Genomic DNA, 14,253 nt, shown 5'->3' with positions numbered 1-14,253 from the left:
GGAAGAGTATGGCATATCCACTTGTGTCCAGGCAGCTAATGGATACCAGGGTCATGCCAATCTTAGGTGTATGCAGAACATCCTTTAAGAGGATATGAGTGGGCCAATTGCCATTTGGTAGGGATATGTACACATCTCCTTTTCCAATGGCTTTGAAGGTTCATTTGTCCACTGCAGTAATGGGTTTGGGAGTAATGGGCTTATAGTTGACAAAGTTTTCCTTGTATGATGACATGTGATGGGAGGCTCCAGAGTCATATAGAGTAGTGTAGCTTGGTGGTCTCATGTATGCACTAGTAGCAAATGTCTCTGGGGATGGTTGAGCTTTGTTGACCTCAGCTTCATAGCTGTCATTGATATGTGCAAGCCATACCCCATCTGGGTCATTGCTACTGTTGTCCTTGGCCACTGCTGCATGCTCTTTTTGCTTCCCTTTGTTCAGAGACTTCCCTCCACTTTGTGAGTCATCCCCACTTGACCTGCATTCATGAGCTCAGTGCCCACATTTTCCACATTTGTAGCAAGTTCCAGCAAACTTCTTCTGCTTTCCTCCAGCTGAGTATGCTGCATCATCTGCATCACTAGACTTCTTCTGCTTTGTGGCAGAGCAGTCATACTCATCTTGTACTGCGTCCATGAGAGTCACAGTTGTTAGGGTAGTGGAAGTGGAAACTTTTGCAAGCACAGACATTGCTCCAATGACAGAGTCAAAAGAGCTTGGGAGGGATGTCATGACCATAGCCATGTAGCTTTTGTCTGTTAGGGCTTGGCCCATTGAGGCAAGTTGTTTGTGTGTTTGCTGCATTTTGTCAAAGTGTTCCCTGATGTTTCCTTTCTCTGTGCATTTTAAAGTTTGGAGCTTCTTCAGCAGTTCAACTGATACAACATGAGAGCACTTCTCAAAGAGGTTGGATAGGTATGTCCAGATGTTGAGTGCAGTAGTGAGACTCTTTATTTGGATGAACAGTGTGTCAGGGATCATGCTGGTGATTTGTTGCTTTACAATGGCTTGGCCAAGCCTTCATTCTTTTAGAGTAGCTTGGTAGTTTGTCACTTCCTTTTTCTCCTCTGCAGAGATAGGAATCCAGCTCTCACTCCAGTTTGCTAGTGTCTTGGGGTTGACTGGCATTGTCTCAGTACCATCTGTGTACCCAAGCAGCCCATGAGCATCCAAAGACCACATTAGCCTGTCCTTGTATGTTACCCAGTTCTCTCCATCTGCCAAGAGCTTTGGGACCTTAAGGAAATCATCTCCAAGCTTGGATGTGAATGACATGTTGCTACAAGTTCCCAGTTAGTGAGCACCAGGGCTCATAACCTGTAGAATATCTACTCAGTTGGGTTAAGTAGCCAACTGAGGTGTGAGTATGCTACTCAAGTATGAAAATGAATGTGATTATGTAATATGGCTAAATGCATACCATAATACTAAGTGAGATGCAGACAAAAGTATAATGTGAAAGACAGAATATACAACACAGATAAGATGAGAATCAAGGGAAAGAGCCACCAAGTGATCTTGTCATAGCACTCATATTTGTATCCTAGCTTTGAGAGTTCAGCAAGTCTATCAATGATACAAAGGAATGCTTCATGCCAAATAATGCATTTGTAATTGGTGTAGTCAGTCTTCCCCTCTTCTTTGGCAGACTTGGGAACCTTGCATAATATACATGAGCAAGGATGCTGAAGCCTGCACTCAGTAACTTACAATTGGCAACCAGCCAATGACACATCCACCACCAAAGCACTCTCCATTTCTGATGTTCATGGGCAGATCTCCACAATGAGCTACAACAGGATAACCTTTGACAGTTCCATGGGAACTTAGATGTGTTCAGTCAGCATATAGGATAAAAGCAAACAGGGCCACATTTTCAACCTGAGGTAAACAAGACTAGAAGCAAGCACAAGTTAAACACAGTATATACAAAGTGTACAGGTTATTACAACATACTTGAATGTCCCACCAGCAATCACCAGTCCATGGTTCTGAGTAGAATCTCTTGTACTCATGGCCATTATGTCAGAAGACCTGTTGGGCATCCCAGATGAAGTGAGGTGCAAGGAGGGGGTTCAATAAGAGATCAAGAGCCCACTCCCATAATGAATGCACATAAACTGGGAATGTTAAGTTCTCTCCTTTATAAGGTGCAGTCATGTTGTGTCATGTAAACTAGAGTAGAAGCTTGTGGATGAATGCATGGAAGCTCACAGTGTATGAAGAGAAAGAATGTACCAGTGTCACCTGCATGGCTGCCCTTGTCCCATGCACATTGAAGGTCAACATCATTCTGCAAGGTAACATTTGCCTTTCCTTGGATGATGTGTGAAATGAGGGAAAGCAGCCCATTGATCTGCGATGCATTGAGGCCTGCTTGCAATGCTATTTCAGTGAACAAGTAGCTGCCCTCCTCAATAAATGGGCACCATGGGTGTGGATTGGGGGCCATCATAGCAGTAGCACACTGACCAAATTCTTCTTGTGACTGGAAAAGCAATGGGGTATTGCTGTGGGGATGGAACTCAGTCTTGAAGTCAGCAGGCAGCTGTTCAGGGGATGGCATTCAGTCACTACCATTACTTGCCATGGAGACATTTGATTGATCTATTCATATCAAGCATGTATGTACTTAGTATGGTGCACTCAGAAACCAGGTAGCACTGAGTTCATGCACTCACCACTTTGTGCAACAGGATCTCCATGAGGCTCCCACATGTCCTGATCAACAAAATCCATGTGTCCTGAGTGCAAAATGTTGGGAGCTGTAAAGAAAACAGCCCTAAGTGCAGGTGTATCATAGGTTGAATGAAATGCACTTGGCAATCCATTGTTATCTTCATTAAGTGTGCAGGCTACTTGAGAAGGGCCTGCCTGCATGATGTGTGTGCACACTGTTGAGTATGCAGATGTGACCAACACTACCCTCAATTCCTCAGCTGAGAACAATACACAGTGAAAACTAGATGCACCTTGCTCCTTGTCCCTCTCATATTCCTTAGTAGCATCTATTCATTGTATTTCCCTTGTTTGATGAGCCACACAGTGTGTTGCATGGCTCTTGATGCCCTGAGGTTGAATAGTTTTCCACAGATTTAGCACTTGGACATTTTCAAAAGTGTTTTTTCCAAATAGTTATATTTTGTGTGATGAATGGGGGCCATTTCTGAAACACTGAAGATGAAGGGATTGCAGTGGTTCAGGAAAAAAGGGCAGGGGATCATGAGGAAGTACATACCAACAACATGCAGTGCAGGCCACCACATTGCAATGCTGCTGTGATGATCTTATTGGCAATCTTACCCTGAAGATAATGGAACTCATTGCATTATCATATCTCAGTTGCATTTCCAGAACATTATGATGATCATTATTAAGCAGGAGAGGGGTTTCATAATGCTTATTACAATTTGTCATCATTGGCATGATCCTAACCATTTTTGTGACATACTGAGAGCTGATGTGGGTGTCCCAACTGTGGAGGGATTTGAAACATAGGAAATGGTTTGGGTTTGGTCATGACTCTGAGCAAGATCCTGGGCAGGGAGGACTTGCACTCTTTTGCCCTGCTTGCCCACAACCAGGTATTAATTTACCTCCAGATTGGAGAACTTGCTACAGCAGGTAAGGGGCTCTTAATCCATAGGCATTCCATTTCTAACCCCCTTCAGTGACACTGTGATGAGGCAATATGTGATGGATGGCAACTTCACTGCACAGCATATGAAAATGAACAAGCCAGAGCTGGATGTGTCATTATCAGATGGAAAAGGCTACATGGTTTCTGAGGCACCCTATCAGACTCATCTCCAGCAGTCTTTGGATAACAAGGAGGTAAGTAATTGGAGGCTTGAAGGCCCTGGAATATAAAAGACCTGCCATACTGTTAGAGATCCACCTGCAGCAATCACAGGGCAATCAATGCTGCCAATATCAACAAGTCCAATCTCTGGTCCACTGGCATTGGTGCAACAGCCTGTGCAAGACATGGTTGCTTTGTTCCCCATTCTGTGGTGGATTTTCAAAAAGGGGAAAGGTGAGTTGGCTTGTCAGGCAGAATGGATGCATTGGAGTTCACTTTGGGCCAGGTATATGAACACTGACTACTCCATCTGCAATGCTCTTGATTACCATTCCCAAAGCATCCAAAAGGCCCTTGTCATTTATGATGTAGGGTGCCAATGGAGTATCAACTTCATGAGTCAGGTAAAGTCCAGCTGCTCTCTCACTCTTCCACCTGGTCTCCAAATCATTCCTGCTGTAGGGGAAGTTTCATCTGGCTGCCCACAAACTCTCTTGCTTTCCAAGATATAGCCTCAACTTTGTCAAGGGTGCTGGCCACCTGGATGGTGAAATTTTGGAGACATTGTGGGCTCCATTCAATAAGATCTCTCCAACTGCAAGGTCTATGACTCAAGCCCACAGACAAGAGGTGTATGATGATCATATGAGAGATTCTAACTGGAAAAAAATTGTGGGCATAGGTGAGAGATCTCCTCTTCAAAGAGAAGAGAGTTTATGCTGTTCTTCTCAGTCCCTTCACTGCTAAAAAAATACAAGACTTCAAACAAGTGTCTGGAGGAAATGAATCAGGCATATGAGCAGTTGACAGCTGTCCTAGACCCTAGTAAGGTTACAGGATGGGAATTGGATGCTGTAGAGGCAGAGGCAGATTGAGGGGAGGCCCTAGATATTTATTTGTTGAAAGGGGACAAAGGTCAGTCAGTTTATCCCAACCATGGGCCTGTCTGATGATCTGTAGCCCCTACCATGGGTGAAGTGCAGTTAAAGCTCATGAAAAATCCACCTTCATCCTCAGGAAACCTTGGTTCTGTGGCTTGGCTTGCAGAAGGAATCAGCATAGAGGATGCACAGTAAGGACTGTTGTTCCCTGAGGTGATAGCTTGCTAACCAGACCTCCTGCAGAGACCAGCTAAGATCTGAGCTCTGTCAGCTTCCCAGTCTCATGTCTACAAGACAAGAAGTCAAAGTCTCCAAGAAGAGACAGAGACTTTCTGCCAAAATTGAGAAATTCAATGGCAAGGGACAAGCCTTTCTTGAAGGTTTGGAGGTAGATGATGTTTTCATTTCCCTAGGATGATCCAGCATTCCTTAGGCATGAAGAAGTGGAAGATGAAGGAGAGTTCTGGGAAGATGGAGAGGAGGACTGGGAGGCTGCAGAAGAGGAAGGAGACTTGGCTGCTGAAGTCATGAATATATGGATGCCCTCATCCATTGGAGCAGCCAAACTGACAGAGCTTGGCCTTCATGCCCTTCTCAAAGAAGAAATGGAACTCAGGATTGGGCAAGCTAATGATTGTTTAGAGGGGCTTCACACTGACCTGGGCAACAAGGCAATGTTATATTGGCAGAATTTTTGGAATGCAAATTCCACCAGGGAGGGTACCAGAACCAAGAAGGAGATCTGAAATGTGGTGTCCAGAATAAACAAGCATGTCAGAAGTTATCAAAGGTCTAGGCAGGCCATTCTTCAACTGGAACCTAATGTTAGCATCAGAGAAAAATACCAGGAAATTCTTCCTCAGGACCTTGCAGTGAGTAAAGAGGTGATAGAGGAGAACAGGTTTGGTCAAGGGACCAGTAAAATGGCATGGTTTTGGATGATGGAAGGTGAACAGGGTCAGAGGAATGTGGACAGTGGGGGCTTGATGGAAGAGTGTAAGTGTGAATACTGCATGGAGACATATTACTAATAAATTGCATGGCAGTTTATAGGATCAATTGGCTCAAAGCAAGGGCAAGAAGGGACAGATGGAAAGAAGAATTGTCATTGGTCAGGCATGAGATGCTTTGGACCACCTTATGGTTCAAGTTCCAGAGAAACATATGGGAGGAAAGGGCAGGGCAATCCATTGAGCCAGGGATGGAAGCTGATGCTAATAAGCAGATGGGGTTGTGGGGTGACTTTGCCAAAAAGGCCGGGTTGATGTTCCAAGGTAAAGAAATGGATTGTATTTAGAACAGGGGTATATTTTGGTCTACTGTTGCCTTGGAACTTGGTATCTGGTTTGGAGTGAAAAGCAAATATGTCAAAACAAACATCCCAACATGGTAGTTTCCCTGAATGAGTGATGGCTGGCAACAGCCGACATTTTCAACCTCCTGCCTAAATTAGGAAGGGCCTAAAATTTTCATCTTGCCACCACACTCCACAAATCCTCTACTGCCTTATTCACCTCCCTGTGATTTGACAAAATGGCTGACTGGTCTGAAGTCTACTCTGATCTCCTGTCTTCCTATGTAGGCAAGTTCAAAGATGCCTGAGGAAATTCTGACCTCAGGGCTGAGATCCTGGCCCAGGTGAAGTCCAAGATCCTTCAGCATGCATCTGAGGGATCTGTGTTTTATCAAGTTTAACATATCTCAAGCTTATCTAGGCCATCAGAAGGAAGTTTCTTCCCAAACTGGACCCCAATGACCAAGATGATGAGGAGAACATCATCCAGCACATCCTGGCTGTAGCAGAAAAGAGGAAGGAAGAGACTGGTGGGGGTGAGGATGCCAGAGAGGAGAGAATGAGACCTTTGAAGGCAGGTGACTACAGGAAACCCTTTACTGAATTTACTGCAGGTCAGCAGCTCTTCAAGGAGGACATGGATGCCTATGATAGGGAGAGGAGGGACACCAAGGACCCCAATACCATAGGCCAGAGGACCAAAATAATCCAACAGTGGTGGGAGTCTGTTTCCAATGATAAAAAAGCTGAAGCTGGGAGGGCTGCTGAGAAGTGGAATATGTTGGGTGCTCCCAAAGGGACTCATGAATCATAGGTGCCCCTCTGGTTTGCAGGCCTTACCCTAACCTTTCAAAATCACAGGTACCAGAGAAACAACTTCCACAGCATGGCTAAAGAGTTCACAGAAACACTTTGGAGAACCATGGGGGTGCATGTAGTAATGTTTGCTTCCCATGAGACCCCAGATGCTCAGATCAAGATGGCTATGTAAGTCCCCCTTCCCCTGGTCTATCCAATGCTCACAAAGAGATGTAGTTTGGAGACAGCACCCCCAGATGGCAAGAAGGCCTTCTCTGTGTCTTCAGAGCCCACCAAGGATTGGGTGCTGAAAGGGGAGCAAATGTTAACAGATTATCTTTTGTCTGAACCTGGTAAGTTTGGAGCATTGTCTATCAAGATATGTACCTAGTTTGATCCCATTCTTAGGTGAAGGAGATTTGAATGACAAGAAGCAAGCAGTGGAAATAGCCCTGGATGATGAAGGAAACCCCCAGGTGCCAGCTTTTACTGGGCAGAAGTTGAAGGCCCAGCAGAGTTTGGCTAGAGCTGTCTTCCAAGCAGCCTATGGTATGGTCTTGATCCCCCCATGCATTTTCAGTTGCTGATTGAAGTTGGAATAACAGCAAAGTTTACCAGGAAGCCAAAGGCCAAGGTTCCCTGGGGCTTGCTTATCAAGTCCCCTTTGGAGTATCTGGATTCAACACCCATCCCAGATGGATTTGTGATGAAGGATCCTTCAAAATGGACCAAGGCTGACCTTAGGTTGCTTTGGAATCATTGGCATTCCCTAGAGAATGAGGATAAGGTGATCATTTCATTTATCAATTGCAAAAAGGATGACAAGCCTTTGGGAAGGCCCTTTAACTGGAAAACCAGTGAGAAAAAAAGAGTGTGGGTGAGCCCTGATGACAACAATGAAGCTGGGGGGGAGCCCAGTGGAGTGGCTGGAGCATCAGACTCAGAGGCAGAGTTGGAAACTGGTGGGGCAAGGCCATCCAAGGTAACCCTGGTTGTCCAGGAAGATAGGCTTGACTCTGGGGCCTCCTCATCTCAAAATACCCCTCATGACTCCAGTCCTGCTTGGCATGCCAATGGGGACCAGATGAAATTTTAAAAGACCCTTTCCATCATGCCCAGGTACCAGGATCTCATTGATCTTGTATATGCCTTACCAGAGACAGTAAGTGCCAATCTTGCATCAAAGACTAGGCTAACAAATATATTGCACAGGAACCTGATATGGAACCCAGGGTAGGGTTGCCTGAATGGGCATCATGGACTTGGAGTGCCCAGTATCTGCCCCAAGAGATCCATGCCAATGGGGGTTCCTTCTGGAAGGCACTGAGTCAATTGCAATCCCAGAGGTTTACTTCCAGGGTGAAAGGTCTTCCTGTGGTACTTGGATTTGGTATGTTGTGGAGGGAGTGTAAGAGGGCACAGGAAGTAGAAGAGGATGACCCAGAAGTTGCTAATCTGGGTTTCTTGCTGGACTCTAAGCCTGATATCAGCAGAGGCAAAGATGTTATGGCTGCAGTGGGGGTGGTAATTGCAAGGTTAGTGCAAAATTCTGGTGACTCAGAGGAACAGGGAGGCTCTGGGAAAAAAACTGGTGGAGATGCAGAGCACTCTGGTGACAGTGGGAGGGGTGGTGAGGAAAAGGAACCAGAGGATACACCCCAGGAGAAAAGGAAAAGGAAAAGGGGAGGCAGTGGGAATGTTGAGAGGAAGAAGAAGATGACAAAGGGGGGTTCAAGGGAAGATGGGGTTCAGGAGAATGAGGGCAAGAGACCAAGCAGACATCAGCAACCAACCAAGAGAGCTCTGGGACAGGGTTTGTAGATACAATTTAGATGTTGTAACTTCCAGGGGGTTTGCTGGAAATCAAAGCTAACCTAATCTCTGCTGCTGATGGATATACACCCCCATCAACTCAAAGGTTGCTTCCAGCCAACCTAATTTCTGGCCAATCCCACATCCAATGGGGAGGTTGGTCAATTTCATGTCCAGGGGGTGGGAACCTCCAGTAGTGAGGTCAGCCAATCCCACTTCCAGGGGGTGGGAACATCTACCCCAGAGGTCAGCCGATCCCACTTCCAGGGGCTGGGAACATCTACCCCAGAGGTCAGCTGATCCCACTTCCAGGGGGTGGGAACCTCCAGTAGTGAGGTTGGCCTATCCCACTTCCAGGGGCTGGGAACATCTACCCCAGGGGTTGGCTGATCCCACTTCCAGGGGGTGGGAACCTCCAGTAGTGAGGTCAGCTGATCCCACTTCCAAGGGCTGGGAACATCTACCCCAGAGGTCAGCCAATCCCACTTCCAGGGGGTGGGAACATCTACCCCAGAGGTCAGCCAATCCCACTTCCAGGGGGTGGGAACATCCACTAGTGAGGCTGGCCAATCCCACTTTCAGGGGCTGTCTTTATCCTCCAGTGAGGTAGGCCAGCCCCACTTCCAGGCAGGGGGTCCATCCACCAGCGTGTTCAGCTGACTCCACCCCCACATGTCAGCCTACCCCCCCTCACTGCCCACTGGCCAGTGTCAGTTAGTCCCACTTTCAGGGCAAATGTACACTTCAGGTGTCCCAGTTTCAGGACTAAGGTTGACTGAAGGGTCTGGAGGAACTCAGTGTTTTGGGGAATAAACTCAGCACTGCATCAGTCCCTGAGGCTGACATTGACAAGGAATGAAGTATTTGCACCTGCCAATATGTAGATGGTCATGCAGAAGATGGTAGAACAGAACACATGACCACATGCTGACCTTCCTGTGTATGTATCTGTGTCATCTGAAGTTACATCCACATGAGTACTCAGCTCAGCACCGTCAGATATTATTTTTCTCAGTGCCTGGGGGCATTAAGTAACACACTTCATATGATTGTGCGGATTTCCGGCTTGGCTGGCCAGGGGTTCGTATCTCCACGTGAGTTTCTTCCCCACAGCGTCACTCCGCCCCCCTCTGTGTATTCCAACATCCCTCCTACCTCGGATCCCACCTTCTTGCCTCCGGCGCTGCCGGATACTGCCTGGTCACAATATATCATTAACTGGCTCATTTCTCTCTGTCTTCGACACCCGCTCGGTGTTAGTTAGGTATACATATATGTATGTTGCTGGATACTATCAAGTTTAGGTCTGGAAAAGCCTTGGTAGCGATATATATCGGTGGCGATGCGGTCGGACCTCACACACAGGCGTTCCTTTGTCTAATCCTTTGTACAATGTCGAGGCTTTGCCCTTGAGATCTCAGCATGCTTGGAGATTATCGATGCGCGAAGCATTCCAGTGTGATCTTGACAATAAAAAGATGGCCAGTGCGGCCTCCGAATAATGATTCCTCGTCAAGAATGCAATATGTAGCCCACGCCAGAACCTAGCGAACACAAATTCTGAACGAGCGAACCATGCGGTGCCAAGTATATTAGACAACAATCTCGCCATTTACCCACGCTTGGGGACCAGAACCTCTGCAAGTTGTCCGACAAGTGTTGATGCCCCTAGACCCCAAATGAATGCTCGGCTCGTGCATATAATCATGGTCTTTTTGCAACGAGTAAGCATGACATTGGCTCGTCCCTCATGAACCAGGAAGCCAAGCCTGTGTGACCTGACCAGAGAGATAATGATGTGTTCCGCCTCGTTGCCTGTCGTTAGGTTGAGCTTGGAAGGGCAGAACCAGGATGAGGGAGCAAACCTTGAAATGAATCTATGTTGAATACTTTGTCTTCATGACGTACGTTCGCCACCTGCAGCTCACGTTCAATAAGAGAGCGTTGGGCATCGTACGGTGTGATGATACGAAAGTCAAGTGCCTTGGCTTGGTATGCAGCGGCGATCTGCACTACAACTTGCGCCTCTGACGAATTCTGCCTCGATATCAAGGCACAGTCATTAGAGTCGAAGAAGTAACGCACGATCCAACTCTTTCCTGATCGTTCTTCATGTCCTCTTTCAACGTCGACGAAGCGGCATGGGAGACTGACGGAGTTTGCATGACAGGTCTTCAATTTCCCGTTATAGACTCTCTGTGAAATGAAGTCGCCGAGCACGCGAGGTATGCGATCTGAAGAGGTCAGCGAACATATGTAAGCCAGGAGGAGTTGACCCACATTGCGTATCCAAGAATATTGCTTTTTTGTGCAGGTGGTTGACTTCGCAAATGCTATGTAGTGTCGGGATCTCCCTTTGCCCATAAGGTGGCACTTCCAGGATTTAAAAAATGAACAAAGAGCCACGGTTATGACTTACACTGCTTGTTGTCTCCGATGAAGACGATCTTCGAGAGGGTGAACTTAAAACGGTCGAAAACTGCAAGGTAACTTCCGACTTCTATCTGACTCCCTTCGTCGAAGATTAGCATGTCCACTGGATTGACACGACGGAAGGGTTCGATATGGTTATTTGATAATATCCCTAGTGTGCACAGGATGACTCTGGCCCCGCAAAGTTGCCTGGACGCGCCAACGCCTTCGCGACTGAATGTTCCAGAGCGAATAAGGCATTACTCAAGCTTCTCGTAAAGATGTTCATGCCTACGGCATTTACTAAGCAGAAGATTTCCTAGACATGTGAAGACGCACCAGTCAAAGTGAAATTCCTTTGACACTAGCAATGCGAAGTCATAGAAGCCTATTTTGGCAAACTTCTCAGCAATGTTCTTCACAGCGACATTCGATTGTGCAGCTATCCAAATGGCCCGACTACTGGCAGCGGGGAACGAAATAATGCTGGTGACTGCGGCAGTAATGACTGTCGTCTTGCCGGTTCCTGGGGGTCCCTGAATCAAGACCACTCGATCCATATCTGAGGCAGACAAGATTTTCTCGATGGCTCTTCCCTGAGAGGGATCGACTTTAAGGTTTGCATAAGAAATCGGTATTTTGGGCTTCAGGTGGCTGGATGGCATCCAGCAGATTGGCTGGTTGGGAAACCATATGGCCTTAACAAGCGGATGTGACAAAAGCGTGGACCCTTTCAAGATCGCGAGGATAACCTTTTCGCGGCAAGCATCTGCAGACGTGAGGTTTGCCTTGCCGAACGTCATCACAGACCTTATCGCATTGCCCTCAAGGTGTCCCGAAATTTCGATAAGGGCATGCCGTCCTTCGACGCGGATAGCACGACCCGACAGTTGAGCACCCTTGGGTGTTTCTATCTGGAGGAGCTATGTAGAACGCATGTTCATGTGCACCTGACTCCTGTGCATCGTTATAAACACACCTGCCGCGTTGAATTTCTGATACGAGTTAGATAACGACTACAAGTCAACGTGAGATTATCCGTGTTCATTGTGATGCCTGGCATAACATCGTTCTTCATGATAAACGGCTTCAAGGAATTCAGAAGGTCTCCATCACGGGAGATCTTGGCAAGCACCGTCATATGCTGTGTCAGAGGCGATGTGAGCGAATGGCAAACAAACTGATTCTGAGATTCGCAATCCACCGGCACAAACCTCATCTGGTATTGTATTCGTTCTGATTCTTCCCACCGTGTGAAAGCGCTCAGCCATGTGAGGGAGGATCGCCGCCTGACAAGCTGCCCAGGCTTGCTGGACAAGGCCTGAATCTGATACGGAGCGGAAATCATTAGTGAAAAACAATTCATTCACGTTTAACTGATGCAAAGTCGGCTGGCCACCCATTGCATCCAGAAGGGCCTCCAGGGATCGCCTGTCACCCAAGGACACCGAGAGCATATCTACTGCACGATCAATGCGCAGCATCAGGTCCAAGTACAAGGCGATAGCAATACGATCCATGTTGAATGCATACTTCTGGTATTCCGTGTTGCAGAGAATGTGTTCCTCGAGGAGGTCCCTTCCTTCCATAATTCTACTTCGTTTCCCGGGATTACCGCCTTGGGGCAGACCGCCGCTAGTGAAGTGTACCACCAAAGCCCTAGACAATGAAGAGAATGCGATGGCACTGAGTTGGCAGTTGTCTCTATACGAGGCGGAAACGCCAATGACACCCCTGGATGTCACTGTATCGAGGAATGACCAAAGGTCCCTGGCATCTATGAAATCCTCTGACAAAGCGTCGAAGGCAACTGGGAAACAGCGGTTTCGGAATAACTTGGGTGTGACGGCTGGTAATGTGGGAAACATTGACAGAGACAAGAGTGGAACTCGATTCGAAGGAAGCGAGAAACAGAAACCCTATGGCGTGGCGAAGGGGTCATGAATTATATGATGCTCGTAATTATTGAAAATGGAGGTGTGTACTGTAATGCAGGTAAACGATAGCTAGCCGGTTGCAGGCACTACAAACGCACTTGAAAGCCTCGCGGACAGCGTGTAACTTTCGGTAGAATGATACAACGCTCGGAGGAGAAACTTGACATGCGAGGCAGACGCTGAACGTCGAGTTGGACGGCAAGCCTCGGACGCGTTCGACGGTGACGCGTTTCGAGCCGGCACTGTGTCCACTGTACGCGAGCCACACATCACTGATGGGTCGCGCAAGTATGGCTCGAGGACTAGTTGTTTTGCCCCCGCTTTTCCCAACTTCTCCTACATCCGGTCAACTTCAACGGGTTCCTCCACACAATCGTGCAAGCATTGTCCTCCTTTGCTCCCCACCTTGATCGAACCGAACGTCTCAATGCCGCTTTTTCGTGCCTTCGCACACTTTGGCGTCTTTGGTGGTCGCATTTCAACGACAGTTCTGTGGCCGTGCGTGGCGTGCTCCGCTCCTTTTTCAGGTGCGACCTTCTCACAGTATGCGTTGTGTCCGTCATGTTCAAATGATCTACGCCCCTCCTGAGGTGGATGATTGAGGTAGCTATATTTGGAACTACTCGTTTGCTTGGAGGTTTTGGAAATGTACAAATTGTGATGGATAACCCCGACATTGCTGGCGGTTCAATTAGATCCCACACTCAGGTTGAAACTTCGGATGGAATTGCAGCAATTCATGCCGGGATTTTCACAGGTCCTTCAGCTGATTCTGAAAGACGGTTCAACCTTTTGCTTCATCTTCTAAAGCTTCACCCGCTGCCGTGGGCAGAGACTTGGCTAGCTTCAGATTGACAGGATCACCTTACTTCGCATACTGGTGGGAAGTGGATTCAGGGTAATCCATAAACCCGGAATGCGCAGCACCTGTGTTCTAGAATCAACGTCGTGTCCAACGGGTGTTTTCGACACCAAAGCGATGAAAGGGGGCTCTAAATTGAGAGGCTGGCGACTACTGTCAGAAGGTGAGTAACTAATGAGAACTGCAACTAACTATGCAGTAATACGCAATGACGTATCACTAAATTAGGAAATAAGAAACCTCAGTTAGATATGAGCGCTTATCGGCAGTGGGGTTTTTCCTCCTCCGAGTACATCTTTCCGGACGTTATTGGACGATGATCCCATCTCACGTTACTGTCTCTGTGACCCTTGCATTCTGTAGACGTGTTTGAATTTTGCACTCATTGACAGAATGCGCTTTGTTTGAGATAGAGGTGCATGCCGGGACGGTAACTGACACACCCGGTTGCTAC

General features: G+C 47.3%; 5 protein-coding genes across 5 annotated transcripts; 3 read left to right on the top strand and 2 right to left on the bottom strand.

The window, feature by feature from the left end:
• Positions 1–3,682: 3,682 nt before the first annotated feature.
• Positions 3,683–5,430, top strand: F5J12DRAFT_782886 (uncharacterized protein; the record flags this gene model as incomplete). The annotated part of the gene is made up of 8 exons (XM_051742777.1): positions 3,683–3,835; positions 3,892–4,037; positions 4,144–4,207; positions 4,266–4,485; positions 4,536–4,628; positions 4,764–4,875; positions 4,928–5,072; positions 5,098–5,430. 8 exons carry the CDS (start codon positions 3,683–3,685, stop codon positions 5,428–5,430), a joined length of 1,266 nt encoding a protein of 421 aa, XP_051600006.1.
• Positions 5,431–6,217: 787 nt separating this feature from the next.
• On the top strand, positions 6,218–6,792 carry F5J12DRAFT_892813 (uncharacterized protein; the record flags this gene model as incomplete). The annotated part of the gene is made up of 2 exons (XM_051747602.1): positions 6,218–6,262; positions 6,400–6,792. 2 exons carry the CDS (start codon positions 6,218–6,220, stop codon positions 6,790–6,792), a joined length of 438 nt encoding a protein of 145 aa, XP_051600005.1.
• Positions 6,793–6,864: 72 nt separating this feature from the next.
• Positions 6,865–8,597, top strand: F5J12DRAFT_892812 (uncharacterized protein; the record flags this gene model as incomplete). The annotated part of the gene is made up of 6 exons (XM_051747601.1): positions 6,865–6,965; positions 7,014–7,129; positions 7,185–7,325; positions 7,382–7,758; positions 7,876–7,938; positions 7,989–8,597. The coding sequence occupies 6 exons, from the start codon at positions 6,865–6,867 to the stop codon at positions 8,595–8,597; spliced, it is 1,407 nt and encodes a 468-aa protein (XP_051600004.1).
• Positions 8,598–10,135: 1,538 nt separating this feature from the next.
• Positions 10,136–11,401, bottom strand: F5J12DRAFT_102151 (AAA domain-containing protein). Its single transcript, XM_051737966.1, has 6 exons — positions 11,340–11,401; positions 11,008–11,291; positions 10,869–10,961; positions 10,674–10,822; positions 10,454–10,625; positions 10,136–10,403 (listed from the first exon to the last, which is right to left on the bottom strand). The coding sequence occupies exons 2-6, from the start codon at positions 11,117–11,119 to the stop codon at positions 10,201–10,203; spliced, it is 729 nt and encodes a 242-aa protein (XP_051600003.1). The 5' UTR covers positions 11,120–11,291; positions 11,340–11,401; the 3' UTR covers positions 10,136–10,200.
• Positions 11,054–13,014, bottom strand: F5J12DRAFT_102127 (uncharacterized protein). Its single transcript, XM_051737965.1, has 4 exons — positions 12,215–13,014; positions 11,980–12,144; positions 11,340–11,923; positions 11,054–11,291 (listed from the first exon to the last, which is right to left on the bottom strand). Exons 1-4 carry the CDS (start codon positions 12,866–12,868, stop codon positions 11,261–11,263), a joined length of 1,434 nt encoding a protein of 477 aa, XP_051600002.1. The 5' UTR covers positions 12,869–13,014; the 3' UTR covers positions 11,054–11,260.
• Between the last annotated feature and the right edge of the window lie 1,239 nt (positions 13,015–14,253).

The sequence above is a fragment of the Pisolithus orientalis genome (genome assembly GCF_024613125.1).
Source record: "Pisolithus orientalis strain OTSU chromosome Unknown F5J12scaffold_14, whole genome shotgun sequence".
In the NCBI taxonomy this organism is placed as follows: domain Eukaryota; kingdom Fungi; phylum Basidiomycota; class Agaricomycetes; order Boletales; family Pisolithaceae; genus Pisolithus; species Pisolithus orientalis.
The sequence above is the reverse complement of the archived record's forward strand: the minus strand, read 5'-3'. Positions and strand labels throughout refer to the sequence as shown.

Coding starts and splice junctions, on each gene's coding strand:
- F5J12DRAFT_102127 (XM_051737965.1), bottom strand. CDS start 12,868: ATGTTTCCCACATTACCAGCCGTCACACCCAAGTTATTCCGAAACCGC. Junction 12,145..12,214: donor CGAATACAATACCAGATGAG/GTTTGTGCCGGT, acceptor CCTCTGACACAG/CATATGACGGTGCTTGCCAA. Junction 11,924..11,979: donor TCAGAAATTCAACGCGGCAG/GTGTGTTTATAA, acceptor CGTTCTACATAG/CTCCTCCAGATAGAAACACC.
- F5J12DRAFT_102151 (XM_051737966.1), bottom strand. CDS start 11,119: ATGCTAATCTTCGACGAAGGGAGTCAGATAGAAGTCGGAAGTTACCTT. Junction 10,962..11,007: donor CATCGGAGACAACAAGCAGT/GTAAGTCATAAC, acceptor AAATCCTGGAAG/TGCCACCTTATGGGCAAAGG. Junction 10,626..10,673: donor GATCAGGAAAGAGTTGGATC/GTGCGTTACTTC, acceptor ATATCGAGGCAG/AATTCGTCAGAGGCGCAAGT.